The 16,995-nt window shown below is 40.0% G+C and overlaps 2 protein-coding genes across 3 annotated transcripts in view; one reads left to right on the top strand and one right to left on the bottom strand.

The window, feature by feature from the left end:
- Positions 1 to 16,995, top strand: part of mtor (mechanistic target of rapamycin kinase) — a 147,903-nt gene that overhangs the window by 43,724 nt on the left and 87,184 nt on the right. For both annotated transcript variants that reach the window (XM_028021230.1, XM_028021223.1), the window contains exons 19-28: positions 229 to 479; positions 563 to 649; positions 2,340 to 2,507; positions 5,793 to 5,905; positions 6,798 to 6,960; positions 7,314 to 7,406; positions 7,687 to 7,833; positions 8,193 to 8,335; positions 9,489 to 9,651; positions 10,823 to 10,968. In XM_028021230.1, coding sequence (XP_027877031.1) covers positions 229 to 479; positions 563 to 649; positions 2,340 to 2,507; positions 5,793 to 5,905; positions 6,798 to 6,960; positions 7,314 to 7,406; positions 7,687 to 7,833; positions 8,193 to 8,335; positions 9,489 to 9,651; positions 10,823 to 10,968 — 1,474 coding nt within the window. The remainder of the gene's footprint in view (positions 1 to 228; positions 480 to 562; positions 650 to 2,339; positions 2,508 to 5,792; positions 5,906 to 6,797; positions 6,961 to 7,313; positions 7,407 to 7,686; positions 7,834 to 8,192; positions 8,336 to 9,488; positions 9,652 to 10,822; positions 10,969 to 16,995) is intronic.
- Positions 13,461 to 16,896, bottom strand: angptl7 (angiopoietin-like 7). Its single transcript, XM_028021238.1, has 5 exons — positions 16,394 to 16,896; positions 14,918 to 15,018; positions 14,636 to 14,830; positions 14,253 to 14,448; positions 13,461 to 14,152 (listed from the first exon to the last, which is right to left on the bottom strand). The coding sequence occupies exons 1-5, from the start codon at positions 16,749 to 16,751 to the stop codon at positions 13,983 to 13,985; spliced, it is 1,020 nt and encodes a 339-aa protein (XP_027877039.1). The 5' UTR covers positions 16,752 to 16,896; the 3' UTR covers positions 13,461 to 13,982.

The following is a 16,995-nucleotide window of genomic DNA, read 5'->3' as shown; positions in this document are numbered from 1 at the left end:
ATCTAGCCCTCTTTTTAGACTATAATAAGTAGCTTAACTTCTGTTTGGTTTTATCTGTGCTGGATGGGTTGCACAGATAAACCCATCCATGCTTCTGCTCCACAGAAGCATGAGATCCAACCTGACCCTAAATTCTGGCCAGAATTATTTGCCTGAGGCTCGGGCCATAAATCTAAGCTCTTTATTAGTTGCCAGAGTCTGAGTCTCTTGATTGCTCTGTACCTCCAGCGGACTACAGCACCAGTGAAATGCTGGTGAACATGGGCAACCTGCCTCTGGACGAGTTCTACCCTGCGGTGGCCATCGTCACTTTGATGCGGATCCTCAGAGACCCCTCGCTGTCCAACCACCACACCATGGTCGTTCAGGCCGTCACCTTCATCTTCAAGTCGCTGGGCCTCAAGTGCGTCCAGTTCCTGCCACAGGTCATGCCCACGTTCCTCAACGTCATCCGGGTTTGCGACGCCAGCATCCGAGAGGTAAGCGGAAGATCGGATAATTAAAAACACTTTTTTTTCTTTCTAACTGATGAGGTGTAATGTTTTACTCTGTTCTCTTGCAGTTCCTCTTCCAGCAGATGGGAATGGTTGTGTCCTTTGTGAAGATTCACATCCGGCCATACATGGATGACATCTTCACCCTGATCAGAGTGAGTAGCTCTGTCAGCTTTCTTCATCTTCCTTCTCCGTTATGTAATCCTTGTTTTTCCAGTGAGTCAGACAAACAGCTGTAAGCTATTAACTGCATTCATTATTCATTCATTAAAAGGATTTCAGCACATTGGGTGATGAACATAACCGTCATTGAAGAATCTGAGCTTTTGCGTTTAGATTCATACTCAATAAACCTTAGTGTTCAGATAGAAATATTTTAGCACTTATTCTGTCTCCAAAGTTTGCCTCCCTCCTTTGGACCCAATCTTACTTAAGCTGTAACCCCATATCGTTTGTGGCTTTCAGCCCATCATGTGATGCAGAGCTACTGTTAAAGCCATTGCCCCTCCCCCACTTTACAAATACACTTGTCTAGCACATAATCATATGGAAAGGAAAAGACGTCTCCTGATTCTGATACAAAGAAATTGTATCAGAATCAGGATATAATCTGATTCTGATTCTGAACCAGGGTTCGCAAACCTCCTGGGTGGTGGTAACTCCTTGTGATGGAGAGTAATGGAGAGAAGTAAACCGCTGCGCCTTCTGCCCCAACCAGTTAATAAAGGGCAAGTGAAACAAAGGATCTATTCATTATTGCTGCAGTTCTGCTTCTGCATCCAGATGAGGGGGCTGCTCTAGCTATTCAAGATGTACTGCCATGGGCAGGCAGGGCAGGAAGGGGGGGGGCTGTTTAACTTCACCACAGATGAAACCCACCGACTGATTGACTGATTTTGTGACTTCAAGCCTTCGACTTTAACAGTCGGTCTTTTTAAATTTTTTTTATTTTAGTCGTACTGCTTGGTCGTGCCTGGGTTTTCCAACACAGTATCACAGACAGACAAGAGACACAATATCGGTTCCACCTGACAGGAAACTGTCTCCTTTTCCCTGCCATCTAATCTTCCTCTTTGCTTCTGGCATCTGGAAATTCAGGGTTTCCAGAGAAAATTCAGTCCAGACATTTTCTCTCATTCAGATTATAGATGGAAACACATTCTGACCAATTTCTGCACTTCCTTAAATGGAGCACGCTCAGTGAGTTAATGCATACGTCTTCATAAAATGAGAATAACATCAGTTCACAAATAATTGAAGAAAGGATTGAATCACATTTTATTTCAAACATATGAGCAGCAGATTTTCAGAGATTAAAACTGCACGTATTGATTATTCTGACAATTAATCAGATTCACATTCTGCAGATTTGCCAATTAAGCTTTTTCTATACAATGTTAGAAATGCAGTAAAATATGCAAAGAAACAAATTCCATTTTTAAAACAGAATTTGAAGAAGGTGAAGCTAAACTATGCCACTAGTAGAGATGAAGATAAAATATTTCAAAAAGGTGAAGCTTCCCCTGTTTTCTGCCAATGTTGTATTTATTAAACACTATTGTGTTCAAAATAATATCAGTCTAGTCTCTGTTTTGATGAGAAACAGTTTTCTACATGGCAAATAATTTCCATGTACCGGTAGGTGTATTAGATTAATAAAAAACAAACAGACCCACCATGTTCAGATGAAGAGCCACACCCAAGGTAAATCTGGCAGCACGTGTTTCATTGACCACAATCCTCGTTTTGGTTCTTTGTTGTGTACTTTAAAAAAAAAAACAGAGATGTGCATATGATTGACTTCTAATTAACACTGATATGCTGTGTTTTGGTTTTGTTCTGCAGGAGTACTGGACACCAAACAACCCCATGCAGAACACCATCATCCTCCTCATCGAGCAAATTGTAGTGGCTCTGGGCGGAGAGTTCAAGCTCTACCTGCCTCAGCTCATCCCACACATGTTGCGTGTCTTCATGCATGATAGCAGCACCGGCCGCAGCGTCACCATCAAGGTAGAAGACGCAGAATACTGCTGCGTTTTGCCTCCCGTTCACAACTTCCTCTAGCATCTCTTTAAACATCTGAATGTGTTTGAGTTAATCAGCTAATTTACTCTGAATAGATTTCAGCTTACAAGAATTGGACATATTTTCCCCCTAAAATGAGAAATAGCACTGCATTCAGCCGGCTTCTGAATATAAAAGAAATGAACTAATTTAAACTTAATTCATTCTTTTGTCTCTATAAAGGTAATGTTGTCATGAAAGAAGGTTTTGTTGTGTGTTTACTTATTAATGTGGACTGGAGGCAGTCTTTGTTCTCCTTTTATGAAATTAACCAGAGGTTTAATCAAATCATGTCTCTAGCTCTGCCATCTGATTTAAACATAATGAAATTATCTAACCCTGTTGGTAACTGATACATAAACACATGATTATTTTGCATGCTTTTTTTAATGACTCTGACTCTGGTGGTTTATACTAGCTCTTTCTCAATTATATTATTTTATTATTATTTACCATTTAGTTGGACTCCTCAAAGTGCTACATGCATTTAGCATTTAATTTAAGTCTTTCTGGCAATATATCTGTTAATGCAGTGAAACACAAATATTGACCTAACAATTGAACTATGAAACATTACTTCATATGCCTGTTACATTAATCAGTACAACACACAGTGCATTCAGGCATATTTTCAAATGTATTAGCATTTATTGATTCTGCATTAGAAGTAGCAACAGTAATTCAGAGCGTGCTGTCAATCTTTTATGTTTGCAAAGACCATTATCAGAGTTGATTATTATTGCTTTTCCACTGATGATAATAAATAATTTGCTACACAATGATGAATCTATCCCATTTAATCCAGGTTTGTTCTTTCAGATCTACTTTATTCCATGCAGTTTGAACTCGGTCTGATCCAATCAGATTCAGTAGATCATAAATTGCAATCTCTGTCTTTCCAAGGAAACTCTCAGCATAGCGTCGGATTTTGAATTTCCGTATTTCCTGGACGCCCCCATTTTCCATAGCTTACTTCGTCCAGAACAACTTGTATATGTTTCTTTTTTTCTTCTTAATGCATTTTATAATACGACTTATAATCCAGAGCAATTTATAGTCCAGAAAATATGGTAGCTGCAATTCCACATCCTGAGAAAGCATGGGGCAACAGTGGAGAGGAACAACTCTGGTTTAACAGAAAGAAACAGCGGAATAGTGTGTGTGTGTGAGCGTCTTGGGTTTAGAATGAGACCCAAAACACAGAAGCGCTTACCCTGGAATACTTTCTATGAAAAGAAACACTGGAAGCACATAAACTTAATTAAAGCAATAGTTTCAGATTTTCAATATATCCCCAGCTAGTGTTGTTTTATAAAACTACTTGTCTTAAATATGTACAGGGAGTCTGCCTTTTTATGTGAGTAAGGGGAATAATAAACATTAAAAATGCTTTCTGTATATCATTCCTGAAAATATACAGTAGTGGTATTTGAGAAGACGTAAAGTTCAAGACCCTTTATTAGTATTGGTACATAAAGCTATGTGCAGACAGCAGTGTTTTATCTAATGAGTTGGAAGTTGGGCATGCTGTTTATCATAAATCACACTCTTTAAGCCGCAGCACCTGGATTACATGTCACATTTTATCCATTATATTTATTTTCCTCGTATTGCCAGGAGGGTTTTTGTTCAATACTATTGCTGCTATTTTACACCCAGAATGCAACCAGCAGCTGACATTATTAGGGCGTTGTTTTCTGTTTGCGGTTGCTGTCAGTACCCATTGAGAACTTTCAGGTTTAGGCTTTTCACTTCTAATATGTCATTTCAAAGACAACATAAATCTGGAGGTAACACACTCTTCGGTTTCAGGAGCCACTGCCAGCAGTTGTCAGGGTTTCTCTCCAATGCTAAATCATGGCTTTGGGCAGAGAGCATAAACACAGAACCATAAGTAGTGTAGTCATCCACTTTGCTTTCCTTTGGGGCATTACAGTCTTGGTGTGTACAGTATTAGAAGATAGAATCTAACTTGGTTGCTAGTGTGGAGCATAATCTGGTGACTAGGATACCGACAGATTGAAATTGGGAGTCATGTTACCTAATGGAGTAAATAGAGAGGAAAAGAAAAACATCTCAGCCCCCCCACCACCACCACCACACACAGACACTCACACACATAAATACTGTGACTTCCTGCCGTCTCGCCATGTGAACTTTAGACATGGAGAGGTGGTCATGGTGCGCGTTGGGACTGCTTATCCAGAACACTTCGTTTTGTCCAAGCCTCCTCACTCCCAATAAGTTTGTATTCTTCATGCAGCGTCGTCTCTACAGTTAACTAGACAATCCTCAGCTTTTTACTAAATACTGTTTTCTGAATTTGGCGAACATGAACTGCCGATCTATGGTTATAGATTACTTTGCCATACTATTCATAAAATCTGAGTTAAATTGCAAAACATCTTTTTGTCTTTTTATCATGTTTTACAGCTAAAAACTTGAGTATTTTATGTGGTAGACCTCTAGAAAGAAGCGAGTGATCTGTTAAGAATATATACGTATATATTTTTTCAAAATAAAAACGGCTCATGCTCAGATTTATTGACTAGGTTTTAGGAACATCTGTATTCAAATTTTGATTTAGGGCTGAAGGTCTAGTCAAATGGTCTTTGACTAGACCATTTTAATACATGATTATGATTTGATATAAACTATTTCAGTGTAGCTCAGGTTCTGTCCAGCTCTGCATTACCCTCCCTCTCATTTCTCCCCAGCATGATGCTGCCATCACCATGCTCCATGTGGGATGGTTTGTTTAGAATCATGTTTCATGCTTTTTCCGTCCAGTTTCAGGTCTGCAGCCTGAAACTTTTTGGACCTTCCACAATGCCTTTTAATACCTTTAACCAGAAATGAAAAAGAATCAACCAATGTTGTTAAATATGGATATCGTAATAAATGCAGTTTTCACTATAAATTCCTCTTTTGTCATGGAATAATTGCACTGAATTTACAAAACAGAAGATGATTTTTAGATTTATTTATTTTTTGCCTTTAGGTTGGAAACGCTAACTATATATACCCTACATTCACAAAGTTTCACATTTTTCTTTCCTTCAAAATCTAGACATAGAAATGAAACAAAAATGACAACTGAATTCCTCTAGTAGATATTAATCTTCCTTGCAATAGGTTATGTAATATTTGTGATAGGTTAAAAGAAATTAGCATTTTTTCCCTAAACCTACAGAAAGCTGAAAGTCTGTTAACGTATTTTTATTCTTCCAGCTGCTGAACGCGATCCAGCTGTTTGGTGCCAACCTGGATGACTACCTCCACTTATTGCTGCCTCCTATTGTCAAGCTATTTGATGCCCCTGATGTGCCGCTCCAGGCTCGCAAGTCAGTATTGCAAATGGCGGTTCTCATTTAGTTTTATTGAACAGCTTATTGCAATAAATAAAGATATTACAACATGATTACACTGTAGATGTTATGTGGGTATGTGTATGTTAGCCCTTTGAGGGTTGTTTGTTGTAAAGGCACATCTAAAGGTTTTCAAGACTCCAGCTGTGTTTCCACTGACCATAAAGTTGTGCATATTGGAATTAAGAAACACTGCAATTTAGAAAAACTCCTCACTATTTTTGATAAAAGTTTTTGCTCTAGCATGTGATGGTTTTTCAGCCGTATGAAAATTTACATATTTCATAGAGCTGCAGTGGAGACACTTTTTTTCACAAGTCACACCATGTGAACTTTATCAGCAGCAGTGGCCTGATTTTAGGCATTGGCCTCTTTGGACAGTACACAGCCGGCTCCACGCATCTCAGTTCATCAAAAGTTCAGTTGGTAATTTGAAAGTGTCGAATCCATAGCTGTTCAGTTAAATGACTGACTATCATATAAATATATACGTAGGCACTCCTATGGTGCTTGTCGCGCCAACGCACCACAGTAAGATTGGCTGAACACACTGAAACATGAATCTCTTGTGAGGGAAAACGTTTGTTGCCCCATGATTTTTAATGACTCATCATGTATTCACAAACGTATTCACATTTGATTTTAATATAATTTCTTATTTAATGGGAACACTGCGATTGCGAAATATTTTTTTGACGTCAGCTGAACGTGGGCGTTTAGCTCATACTTGTAATAGAAATGCAGTAACTCGTAGACTGGTGTGTGCCACCTCTATTTTTACATCTGTTATACTTTCAGATGGTTCTCTTTTTGTCTTTGCATCTTTCAACATCTTGCCAACATATTTCCTGGTTTTTCTCTGGGTCAGGGTCGCCCTGGAGACGCTCGACCGTCTAACGGAGTCCTTGGACTTCACAGACTATGCTTCCCGCATTATCCACCCGATTGTTCGGACTCTGGACAGCACGCCGGAGCTGCGCTCCACTGCCATGGACACCCTGTCCTCGCTGGTGTTCCAGCTGGGGAAGAAGGTAGCCGTGTTAGCCTCCGAAGCTCCCTGTAATTTCAGCTGAGGCGAGGCGCAACGCTCAGTCTGAATTACTTCCTGCCAGACTGCTTATGTCACCGAATGGTTCCCCTTTGGGGAGGCAATGTTTATGAGTGGATGAGGTCACATGTAGCCTCTCTTCTCCCCACAAGCCCTCTAGTTTACACCCAAAAACACTTGCATTGTTTTGAGGTGTGACCTCTGAACCGCCAGCGCTGCTTTTAGCTCTGTAGGCTTCAGAGAAGGACTTTGATCTGCGTTTATCTTGTGGTTGAAGTTGCAAACCAAACCACAGAAAATCCACAGAGATTTTTATTTACTCTTTCTTGTTTCCAGTACCAGATTTTCATCCCTATGGTGAACAAAGTGATGCTGAAGCACCGGATCAATCACCAGCGCTACGACATTTTGATATGTCGCATTGTGAAAGTGAGTAGCTCCCGACATATTCACATTGTTCATCGTTAAGCACTCTCATGCTCCCATCTGGTTTGAATATTTATTTTCTCTGTGACACCAAATGCCTTCACATGACTTAAACATCATAAAATAAATATGTTGCGTCCAAACTTTTGTTTATAAACAGCCCAGATGGGAGGAGATATCCTTCTGCGTTCATTCATAAAACATGTTTTGTAGCTTTGATCAACTGTTTGAATGTGTGTGGGCTGTTTGCTTGGGGCCTCTGTGTGTGTGTTGTTTATGATAGGGTTACACTCTCGCAGAGGAGGAAGAGGACCCTTTAATTTTTCAACACCGGCAGATTCGGGGCAATCAAGGTGACACTCTGGTCAGCGGCCCCATAGAGCCAGGCCCCATGAAGAAACTCCATGTTAGCACGACCGCACTCCAGAAGGTGGGCGCTTAGCAGTTTCCTTTCTTCAAAAGCGACATGTTCCTATAATGAAAGATTGCAGCGCTTAGAGCCTAGTGTTTGTTTACTGGAATCTCTGCTGGTGTTGATGTCACACCTAGTAAACAACTCTGACTGAAAGGCCACAGTTTATTTCTTCTCAAAAAATATGAATCAACAAATTGGCGACTAGTTGAAATGAAAACCCTCCTCAAAACGAGCAGCAGAGCTCAATGGCTTGCAGGTGCAAACTTTTGGAGCGCACAGGGATCACGGCGCAGTTCGAATGTGAGGTCTGGAAAAACTGATGCTCCCACACAGTTCCCAGTCAGCTTTAAATCCTTGCCTTTTTCTTTTCTAAGGCCTGGGGTGCCGCTCGAAAAGTGTCCAAAGATGACTGGCTGGAGTGGCTGAGGCGTCTGAGCGTGGTCCTGCTCAAAGAGTCGTCCTCCCCGGCTCTGCGATCGTGCTGGTCTCTGGCGCAAACGTACATCCCTCTAGCCAGGTACAGCGTGACTGACACGTCTACTTTTTAACGTTTACTTCCTCCACAAAGTAATGCTCCTCTTTCTTTTTTTTTTCTTTTTTGAAACTTTAACAACTGTGATAAACCACAGTGAGTAAAAGCATTCCCATAGTTTTTTTTAAAGAGAAGACACAAGTAAGTTTGGACTTTTTCCTGCAGTACAGCTGCAAAACCTCATCACATCTGGCTGTACAATGATCCTATAAATATACAGCTGCGTGTCTGCACTCGTTTATAAGTTTGAATGTATGTAGATGGGTCTTCGGATGGAAATTAGCATTAAGCTAAATATGGTATATTTACGACAATATTGGACGTTCATTAATATGCACACTCTCATGTTAAATAAATGAAGCAACCTTAAAAAGTCTTAAATTGGTGTGTCTAAAATTAAGGCCTTAAAATGTCTTGATTATCTACAGAAAATATAAGTTGAGCATAAATATGTTAATCGCGGGTCTTAAATTTTGTCATAGCAAAACTATTTCATGTGTGTTTTTTTTTTACTTGTGGGACATTTCTGTCAATCAAAAGTATTAAATCGCACCAAACATCTTCATTGAATTTTGTGGCTCCAGGCTAACAACAGCTAGCTACTAATATCCCCTGCTAGCTAGATGGCTTTCTTAGCATGGACACAAAGGGTTCAGTTGTTGGTTTGTTTGTAATGCAGCGAGATCCCCCATCTACTCCCTATATTTGGTCTTAAATTTCAATGAAGGTGACATTAAAAGGTCTTAAATTTTGTTGTGGCAGGACTATTTGCCACAACAGTTCGGTCACAAACATCTTTATTGAATTATGTGACTCTAGGCCGCTAATATACCTTTGATAGCTAACTAGCTAGCTTTTCTGCCTCTATCATGGACACTAAGCCAGGTTCACAGTTTCTGCTATGCTTGATCTTGATTGTAATGCAGCAATATCCTCTAAATTTACAGTTTTTTTAATCTTAAATTTTACTCAAAGTGGGATTGAAAAGTCTTAAAAAGTCTTACATTTTGCTTGCTGAAGGCTAACCCTGGATTGCCTTCTTACTAGTTCCTGCTTCTGCAAAATACTTACATTGTCATGTTTACTCACACATTTTCTTTTCTTTAAACTAAATCCAGCTGTCTTTTCTGTGCTTCAGAGACCTGTTCAATGCTGCTTTTCTGTCCTGTTGGTCGGAGCTGAGTGAAGACCAGCAGGATGAGCTCATCCGCAGCATCGAGTTAGCTCTCACCTCTCAAGATATAGCCGAGGTCACGCAAACGCTGCTTAACTTGGCAGAATTCATGGAACACAGTGATAAGGTAAGCAGGAAAGTGCATAAAATCACACAATCCCTTGTCATATCATGATTTTTGAATCGCTTTATACTCTGGACGTATAGTCCGGAAGATACGGTATAATAAGAGTACAGGCTACATTATTGTATTCCTGTGTTTTCCCTTACACTGAAGGAGAGTTGTGTTGTTTTTACACCAGATAGTTTGGTAAATTTGATTCAACTGGGAACCAAAACTGCAACATTTGTTACATTTTCAGCTGCTGCGATTCTTTCAAAATGCACCAAGGAATCCAAACCCTTTAAAAACCTGTTCCCCTCCTCCCCAAGAAATACTGAAGGAAAAATGAAAACCTCTGTAGAAGACACTGAGCACAACTTCATTCTTCACAAAAAGTAAACCAAAATGTAGTGGTGTCAGATTTACGGGGTTTTATGATTTCTCTTGTCTTTGGTGAAAGACCACAAGCTATTTTTCCCACTAGCGCTAGACATAAGTGTTTGTTTTGGTTGTATTTACCCAGAATGCTCTGCACCGCTTCCTGCTTTTGGGGCAGTCTTTTTTCGCTATTAAAAGGTTTACTATAAACAAAGTTTGGTTTGCATCCTTGTCGGTTTGTGCAATCATTCACGCAGTAACCATTGACCAATTTTCCAGTGAAATCAGCTAAATAAGTGATTTTAGGCTACCAACTGTTTGTTTAGATTGTTTGACATCCATCATGTCGGAGTGGGCCACTTTCCAAAGATGGTGACTTTACGCACTAAAGGTCAATGCAGGCCTGAATCCTTCTTCAGTTAAGAAATGATCGCAAAAGCATTGCATTCAAACTTGCAACAGGAATAAAAACAAATTTCTCAGCTTCCATCTTACCATCTGATTATTTTACTGGAAGAGGAATCTGAAACAGCTGGTGAAGACTTGATGACAGACCACACAACCTGGGCCGTTTAGCAACAATAGCGTCACTTTGAGAACTGAGACTCTCATGGTTTGGTCGTTACTTCAAAAAAGAGAAAAAAGAGACTCCTGGTTGGACTGCTACTCAAGCCCACTGAAAATAAAAACTTTAGCTGCTAATTGCCACGTGGAGGTTAAATTAAAAATGACTTATGTATTTTTACTCGGTTGTGTTTTCATTTGGGGGGAAAAAGAAAGGTTTGGTTATTTTATATGGCTCCATTTCCTTTTCCAGGGCCCTCTGCCCCTCAGAGACGATAATGGCATCGTTCTGCTTGGAGAGAGAGCCGCCAAATGTCGTGCCTACGCCAAGGCGCTGCATTACAAGGAGCTGGAGTTCCAGAAAGGCCCCTCTCCCCTCATCTTGGAGTCTCTAATCAGGTGGGAGTGCTGAAAATTCATGAATTACTCTTCCAAAAAGCAAGCTCGCCTTTGTAAGTATTGAACTAATTCAGCCATTAGAAACACAATCTCTAAGTGAAAGAGACCAGGTTTCATTTTGCTTTTTTGTTCACCTGACTTATTTGATTGTAGAATTCATAAGGTGATCAGTAGTGTTAAGAATCTCTCTAGAACGTGTTGTTGCATCTGAAATTCAAAGTCCCATCTAAAAAAATTCGCAAAGAAATTATATTGTACTTCTCATGTTACCCTGTGGTACAAGGTTTGGATATCTTTTGTCAATTTTTCCATGCAGTTTTCTTGTCCTTTTCCTTTCTATACTGTTGGCATGGCACAGAGAAATCTGTTTTCCAGCCATCTAATTGGACGCTCGCCTCCTTTTCATCTGTGAGTGTCTGGACTTGTGTTTCTTCAGGGCCTGTTTTCAATTTCTTGGGAGCCGTGATGATGATGAATGATGGGAGCCGGCACTCTGGTGTTAGCCCCATCTGGTTCTCACCTCTCTAGGATTTCCCATAAAAGATTTTGCCTCGGCTTTGCAAAAGTACAATGAAAGTGTCGTCTTTATTCAGAGCTGGCACTGTTAGGAAAAATGCTTTAATTTCTGCAGGTATTGTTGATATTTGTTGGAGACTTTTTAGTTGTGTTTGGGGCTACTCTTGCAGTTTTTGAAACGTTATTTTATTTATAACTATGACTTTTTAGAAAATCTGAACTGATGGTTTAATTCTGTAACTGTTAAAGATTCATTGATTGAAGTTTTATGGTAAATTTTAAATTTTTTATTTTTGTGAAGTTTTGATCTGTGTAAAAATAACTTGGTTGATTCCAGTTTCTCTTTAAATAACTACCTTATAAAAGAATGAACAGCTTTTTAATATAACTGCCTACCATAAAGTCCCTTGGGAAAGTATTCGGCCCCTTGAACTTTTCAACCTCTTGCTGCTTTTCTTTGAAAAGTTCAATGGGGCAGAATACTTTCACAAGGCACTGTAGCTTCTCTGAGAAGTCATTTTTATATGAGATATATTGGAGGTACAGGCTATGTCACACTGTGTAAGAGAAAAGTTGCTGTAGATCTTTTTTTTTTTTTTTTTACAAATATTTTAAAATAATGACAAAATGATAATAGAGTTTACATTTTAAATAGTCTTTAGAATCTCATATTAGTTTGATTAACAGAGTCAAATTTGCACTACATTCTATATTTCCTACAGATGTAGACATTTACCTTAATTACAAAAATGTAGACATAACATAACAGACCAGAGCTGAGAAGACAAAGAACAGTAAAACTTTCTCCAATCCCTTTAGCTTTCCTGTTATCTGCTGAATCTCTCTCTCGTTCTCTCTCTCCCACAGACATGCCTTAACATGGCATAAAATAGTTTTTTTTTTAGTGACTTTCCACATCTCTGTGCTTACTCTGACTTCATTTCCACCTCACTTATGCTGAAACAATCAAACTTTGAGTCCTTTTTTCTTCAGTAACAACTTCCAGACCCAAGAATGTTGTTTTTGCCACATTCTTGCATGTTGACTTATCGGAAAAAAGTTTTTTTTTTTTTTTTTTTCTTTTTTTGTACGTCTCAGTTACAATTCATTGGTTGATCGCCAGCTGATTGTGTCTTGTTACTGTTATTCTGCTCTATACCTTGAAACACAGCTAAAGTTTCTGGAACTTGCTACTGTGCTATTCTTTAATGTTCTTGTAATGTCCACATCCATTACAAATCTTTTAACAACATGACTAAATATGACAGAACCTACATCAAAACTCTAATAGTTGCATCTTTTTTCAGATGCAACTTCATCAGATTTAAATTTTTTCTAGAAGCCTATAATACTTACCATAACACTGATGGTAAAAGCCTCTTTGGAGAGCACCGTTAACATTTAAAGTCCACCGAAAAACTGGAGCCACCAATTTACAGCAACCCAACCCTCAATATTCCTTGTCATTGCTCCCTTTATGGTGATAAAGTTTATCACCATGGTAAGTGCCTCTTGTACTTGCTCCCTGCACTACTGCCGAATTACAGATTTAGCTAAAGGGGGCTCACATATTTGGAAAACCCTTAAAATGCAGTAATTTTTGTCAGTTTTAGAATATGTTGTCACAGCTCTAGTATTCTTCTGTGTTCATTTTTGCCTATGGGATAAAAGTTGTGTTTTACTTAGGATTTCATTGAACATGTTGCTTAAAACTGATTTCTGGTTTTATAAAGGGAGCACTTGCTGTAAGAAATTCCTTCTAGGTCGTAAACAATAAAATGGTGTTTTGCTCTTCAAGTAGAAATCTCAGCGGTATTTAACTAGACGGTACAACATGTGTGGTCTCTCTTTCCTGTATTTGGGTCATGTGTTTTAGGACCTTTGGGCAGGATGTCAGCTTCTGACCCTGGCGGAGCACAAATCACTTCTGGGTTAATCACAGGGTACAATGTTCCACATCTGAATGAGACCTTGTGTCGTGTTTCTTTTAAAAAATATCTTTATTTTTCCATCACATTAAATGGCATCATTCAAAACCTGTACACAGTTTACAAATTACATATTTCCATCATGACATTTCATCAGACACTACTTATTGGAAATACCTTTTGGTGTAGGTCATATCCCATCAACAATTCACAAACACTATTCTTTAAATCTTTAAATATGCCCTACAAATGCCCTATGACCTCCACTATAACCAATATTAACTAAAACCTAACGTAGTGCTTTCATGAATTTGAGAGAACTGATTAAAATCCAGTCGCCCGTAAGGGACAGTGGTTTAAAATGGCACATTTAGTACTTAAAAAAACTAAAATGTTACTAATGAATGCAAACCCCGCCCCCCTGACAATTTACAAACACAAAATTGTTTGACTGTAAAAACAGGCCATCAAAAATGTATTACTCGCTTTGCTCTTAAGTTGAAAACACAATTTGGTCATAAAAGCGTTAAGAGAGATTTACGATCTTGAGCCGGTAGACACAGCTGAGGCTTAGGGTTGGAAACCCACCGGCCGTACCTTCATTTCCACTCTCTTCAGGGAGTAGTTGGGACCGTGCCAGGCGTACCAAGTGATCCCGTCAGTGCCCTTTGTGTGCTCACCGTAACGATAAAGAACACCGTTCAGGTTGGAGTCGGTGCAGCAGTTGTACCAGTAACCACCTAGGAGCAGCGGAGGGAAATGAATCAGGATCTGCCTATGTTTTATCCACCTGTAATTACCTTTCTGGAAGCTTTGGCTACATCAGTGCCAGTAGATCACCTTTGCGCAGGGCAGCGCAGTCATCCACGCATTTGTCGTTGTCCTTGTTCATGGTGCTGAAGTTGGTGTTGTTGTGGTAGCGTAGGGAGTCTCCGGCGTTCCCGCTGTAGTTGGCGATGAAGAGCTTGTAGCTGTTGAGTTCATTGCCCACAGTAAAAAAGCCGTACTCAGCATAGCGTGTCTGTCCCTCCCAGTCCTGCGTTTAAACACATATACAGTGATTTAGTCAGGAAGGGTTGTAAAAACAGAGGTTATTGGCTCTCCATCTCTGCAATTAGTAAGATTTATTACTAATTTTTATACTCAAACAGACGTAATATGGTTCTGTCTGCTTGCTTTTGGCTATGAAATGGTTCATGCTCGACAAAAGTTCCAACACTTACCTCCAGCTCGATCCGCAGTGTGCTGGGTTGCCTCGTTAGGCGGAAGATGTGGTCGTTGCCCAGCCAGAAGTCTCCGCGGATGGATCCAAAGCCGTTTTTGTACTGCTTCCAGTCTCGGTTGAAGGAAGTCAGGCCAATTTTGCGCCGCTGAATCAGAGTCCAACCCCCTCCGTTTGTCTCCATATCGCAGAAGACCTGAAACAGAAGAGCGTTTGTTTTCCTGCATCGCTACTGAATGCTAAGTGGAAAAGGAACTGCTCTGAACTCAAACCGTGGACTTACGCTGAGCTCAGGTGCACCCAGAAACTCGTCTTTAGGGAGCTTGTACTCGCCAGAGATCTTGTAGCTTTTTCCATAAAGGGATGCGCAGTCATATATGGCATCTGGAAAAGAAGGACATTAAGTTATTCTAAAAGCATATGCAGTTTCATGAGCATATTTCAGAAAAGGGGTTCCTATATATTCAGCTCTATGGTTGTCTGAGTGACTTTACAGATGCAAAAATGGCTTTTTAGCTCTCATCAAAAACAAAACAAATGGAATGAATCTGGACTATGTGCTACATGATTTTTGTAGGTTCCTCTTTCATGGTATGGTGATGTAATTAAAAGCTTTATGAGGTCGATATGAGCTTTATAGCTGTTGAGAACTGAGGAACCCCATCAACATTTTCTAATCTGTGCATCACTTCCTATCCTGCTCTCCAATCCCAGATTGACTCAAGCTTTAGAAAGGCCTTTCTGTTCTCTCCTCCTTTCATCACACATGTGGCTCCATTAGACCACACAGCAAAAGTACCAGAAACAACAGAAGGCCCAATTACTGTTTTGATTGGTTGGGTTGAGTCTCTGAGTGCATACGGCTGTGTGGGAGCTATGCATGCAGACGGGACTCTGTATTTTCCAAATTAATGCTTTATCCTGCTGCTGTGCAGCTTGCCGTGTGCACTGTAATCTACCTGTCTACAGATTCACAGCGGCTCACGGGGCCCACAAAGCACAGATGATTACAGTACTTTGCAGCTGAAGTAAATACATTTCAGTGGAGAGTTGGATATTTTTCAAAAAATGTGCTACTTACTAATAAATAAAAACTCAACAGGATAACTTGAGTAGAGATTTACCAATCAATCCTTTAGAAATCAGTATGGGTAATTTTTTCTTGATTTGCTCTAATTGATGTTCAAGATCTTAAATACTGCAAAATCAGACTTTACTTCCCCTACTCATTTAAGAAGCAACACTAAGAACTCCTCTAGTTTAGTCTATCAACCATCAACTTTGGTACACTTTTTTGAGATTAGTTATAACTAAGATCAGGAAGATGATCTTGGATTTTTTAAATTCCGTGTTTTCAAAACTTTTACCTTAAAAGAATCTGCAACATTTCTAGTCTCTTTTATTTGTCATAGATGAAATTGCAGTTGGTTAGAGTTGGATTCAGGAGCTCAGAGCTCAAAGAAAACCAGAAACCGGTATTGGCCAGGTCAGACATGATCCGTGCACCTGTAGTTTTTAAAATTAGTGTTTTTTCTTCCGTATTTCTAGACCATGCGTGAAAGATTTAACAACAGCTGTCCAACAACAGTCTGAAGAAGTAACGGGTTAAGCTGAACTGTAAACAGTGGTAATTTTCTCCACATGTGGCCAATTTTCACCTTTCTCGAGTGGTTAAAAATCACAGAAATATGCCTCAAGTTGATACAAACAAGTGCTACTCATATAAAATTCCAGCTAAAACATGACATCCTCTTTTCACCTGAGGAAGTCTGGGTTGCCGACTGCAGAGTCTGGAGCTGCATGATCTCCACGCGGTTGTTGATCTCTGAGTACTTGCTCTCTGCCTCGGTGACCCGGCCCTCCAGCTGGTGGTCCTGCTTGTCCAGCTCCATGATTTGCCTCACGACGTTCATCATGTCCGTCTTCTGCTTGTGGCCCAACTCCTCAAGCAGACTGGTCAGGTTGGCCACCTGGACCTTGAGCGAGCGCACCTCATCGCAGCACTGAACCTTGGGGGGTTTGGACGGAGCCGGCTTCTTCTTGGGGTTCTGGGCGCCGGTCCTTAGCAGAAGCAGTGTGACGCCTAAAGCTAGGATGCTCAGATTGATTTTAGTCATGTCTAGATACGTTAATCCTTTTGGACTTGATGCTTTTAAAAAAATTTTTTAAAGAGCTTCTGTTTCTGAAAGAAGTCAAAAGGCAACGTTTTAGTGCTGCTAACCAAGGCTCTGTCCTGTTTCTCTCGAGCCCTGCTCTGAATCAGCATCTTAAATATTCTGCTTGTAGGCCCTCCCCCTCCTTACTGGTGTGCACCAGTCCTTATGCTGACCCATGTGGGTGGAGGACCTTTTTTTTATTATT

Source organism: Xiphophorus couchianus, chromosome 1 (genome assembly GCF_001444195.1).
Source record: "Xiphophorus couchianus chromosome 1, X_couchianus-1.0, whole genome shotgun sequence".
NCBI lineage: Eukaryota > Metazoa > Chordata > Actinopteri > Cyprinodontiformes > Poeciliidae > Xiphophorus > Xiphophorus couchianus.
This window is presented reverse-complemented; position numbering and strand designations above follow the sequence as displayed.

Bases quoted from the DNA above. Each gene is read 5' to 3' on its own strand.
- angptl7 (XM_028021238.1), bottom strand. From the start codon at position 16,751: ATGACTAAAATCAATCTGAGCATCCTAGCTTTAGGCGTCACACTGCTT. The intron at 14,831-14,917 runs GTAAGTCCACGG...CTTCTGTTTCAG, and splicing joins TGGGTGCACCTGAGCTCAGC to GTCTTCTGCGATATGGAGAC. The intron at 14,153-14,252 runs GTGATCTACTGG...CGCTGCTCCTAG, and splicing joins CTGCGCTGCCCTGCGCAAAG to GTGGTTACTGGTACAACTGC.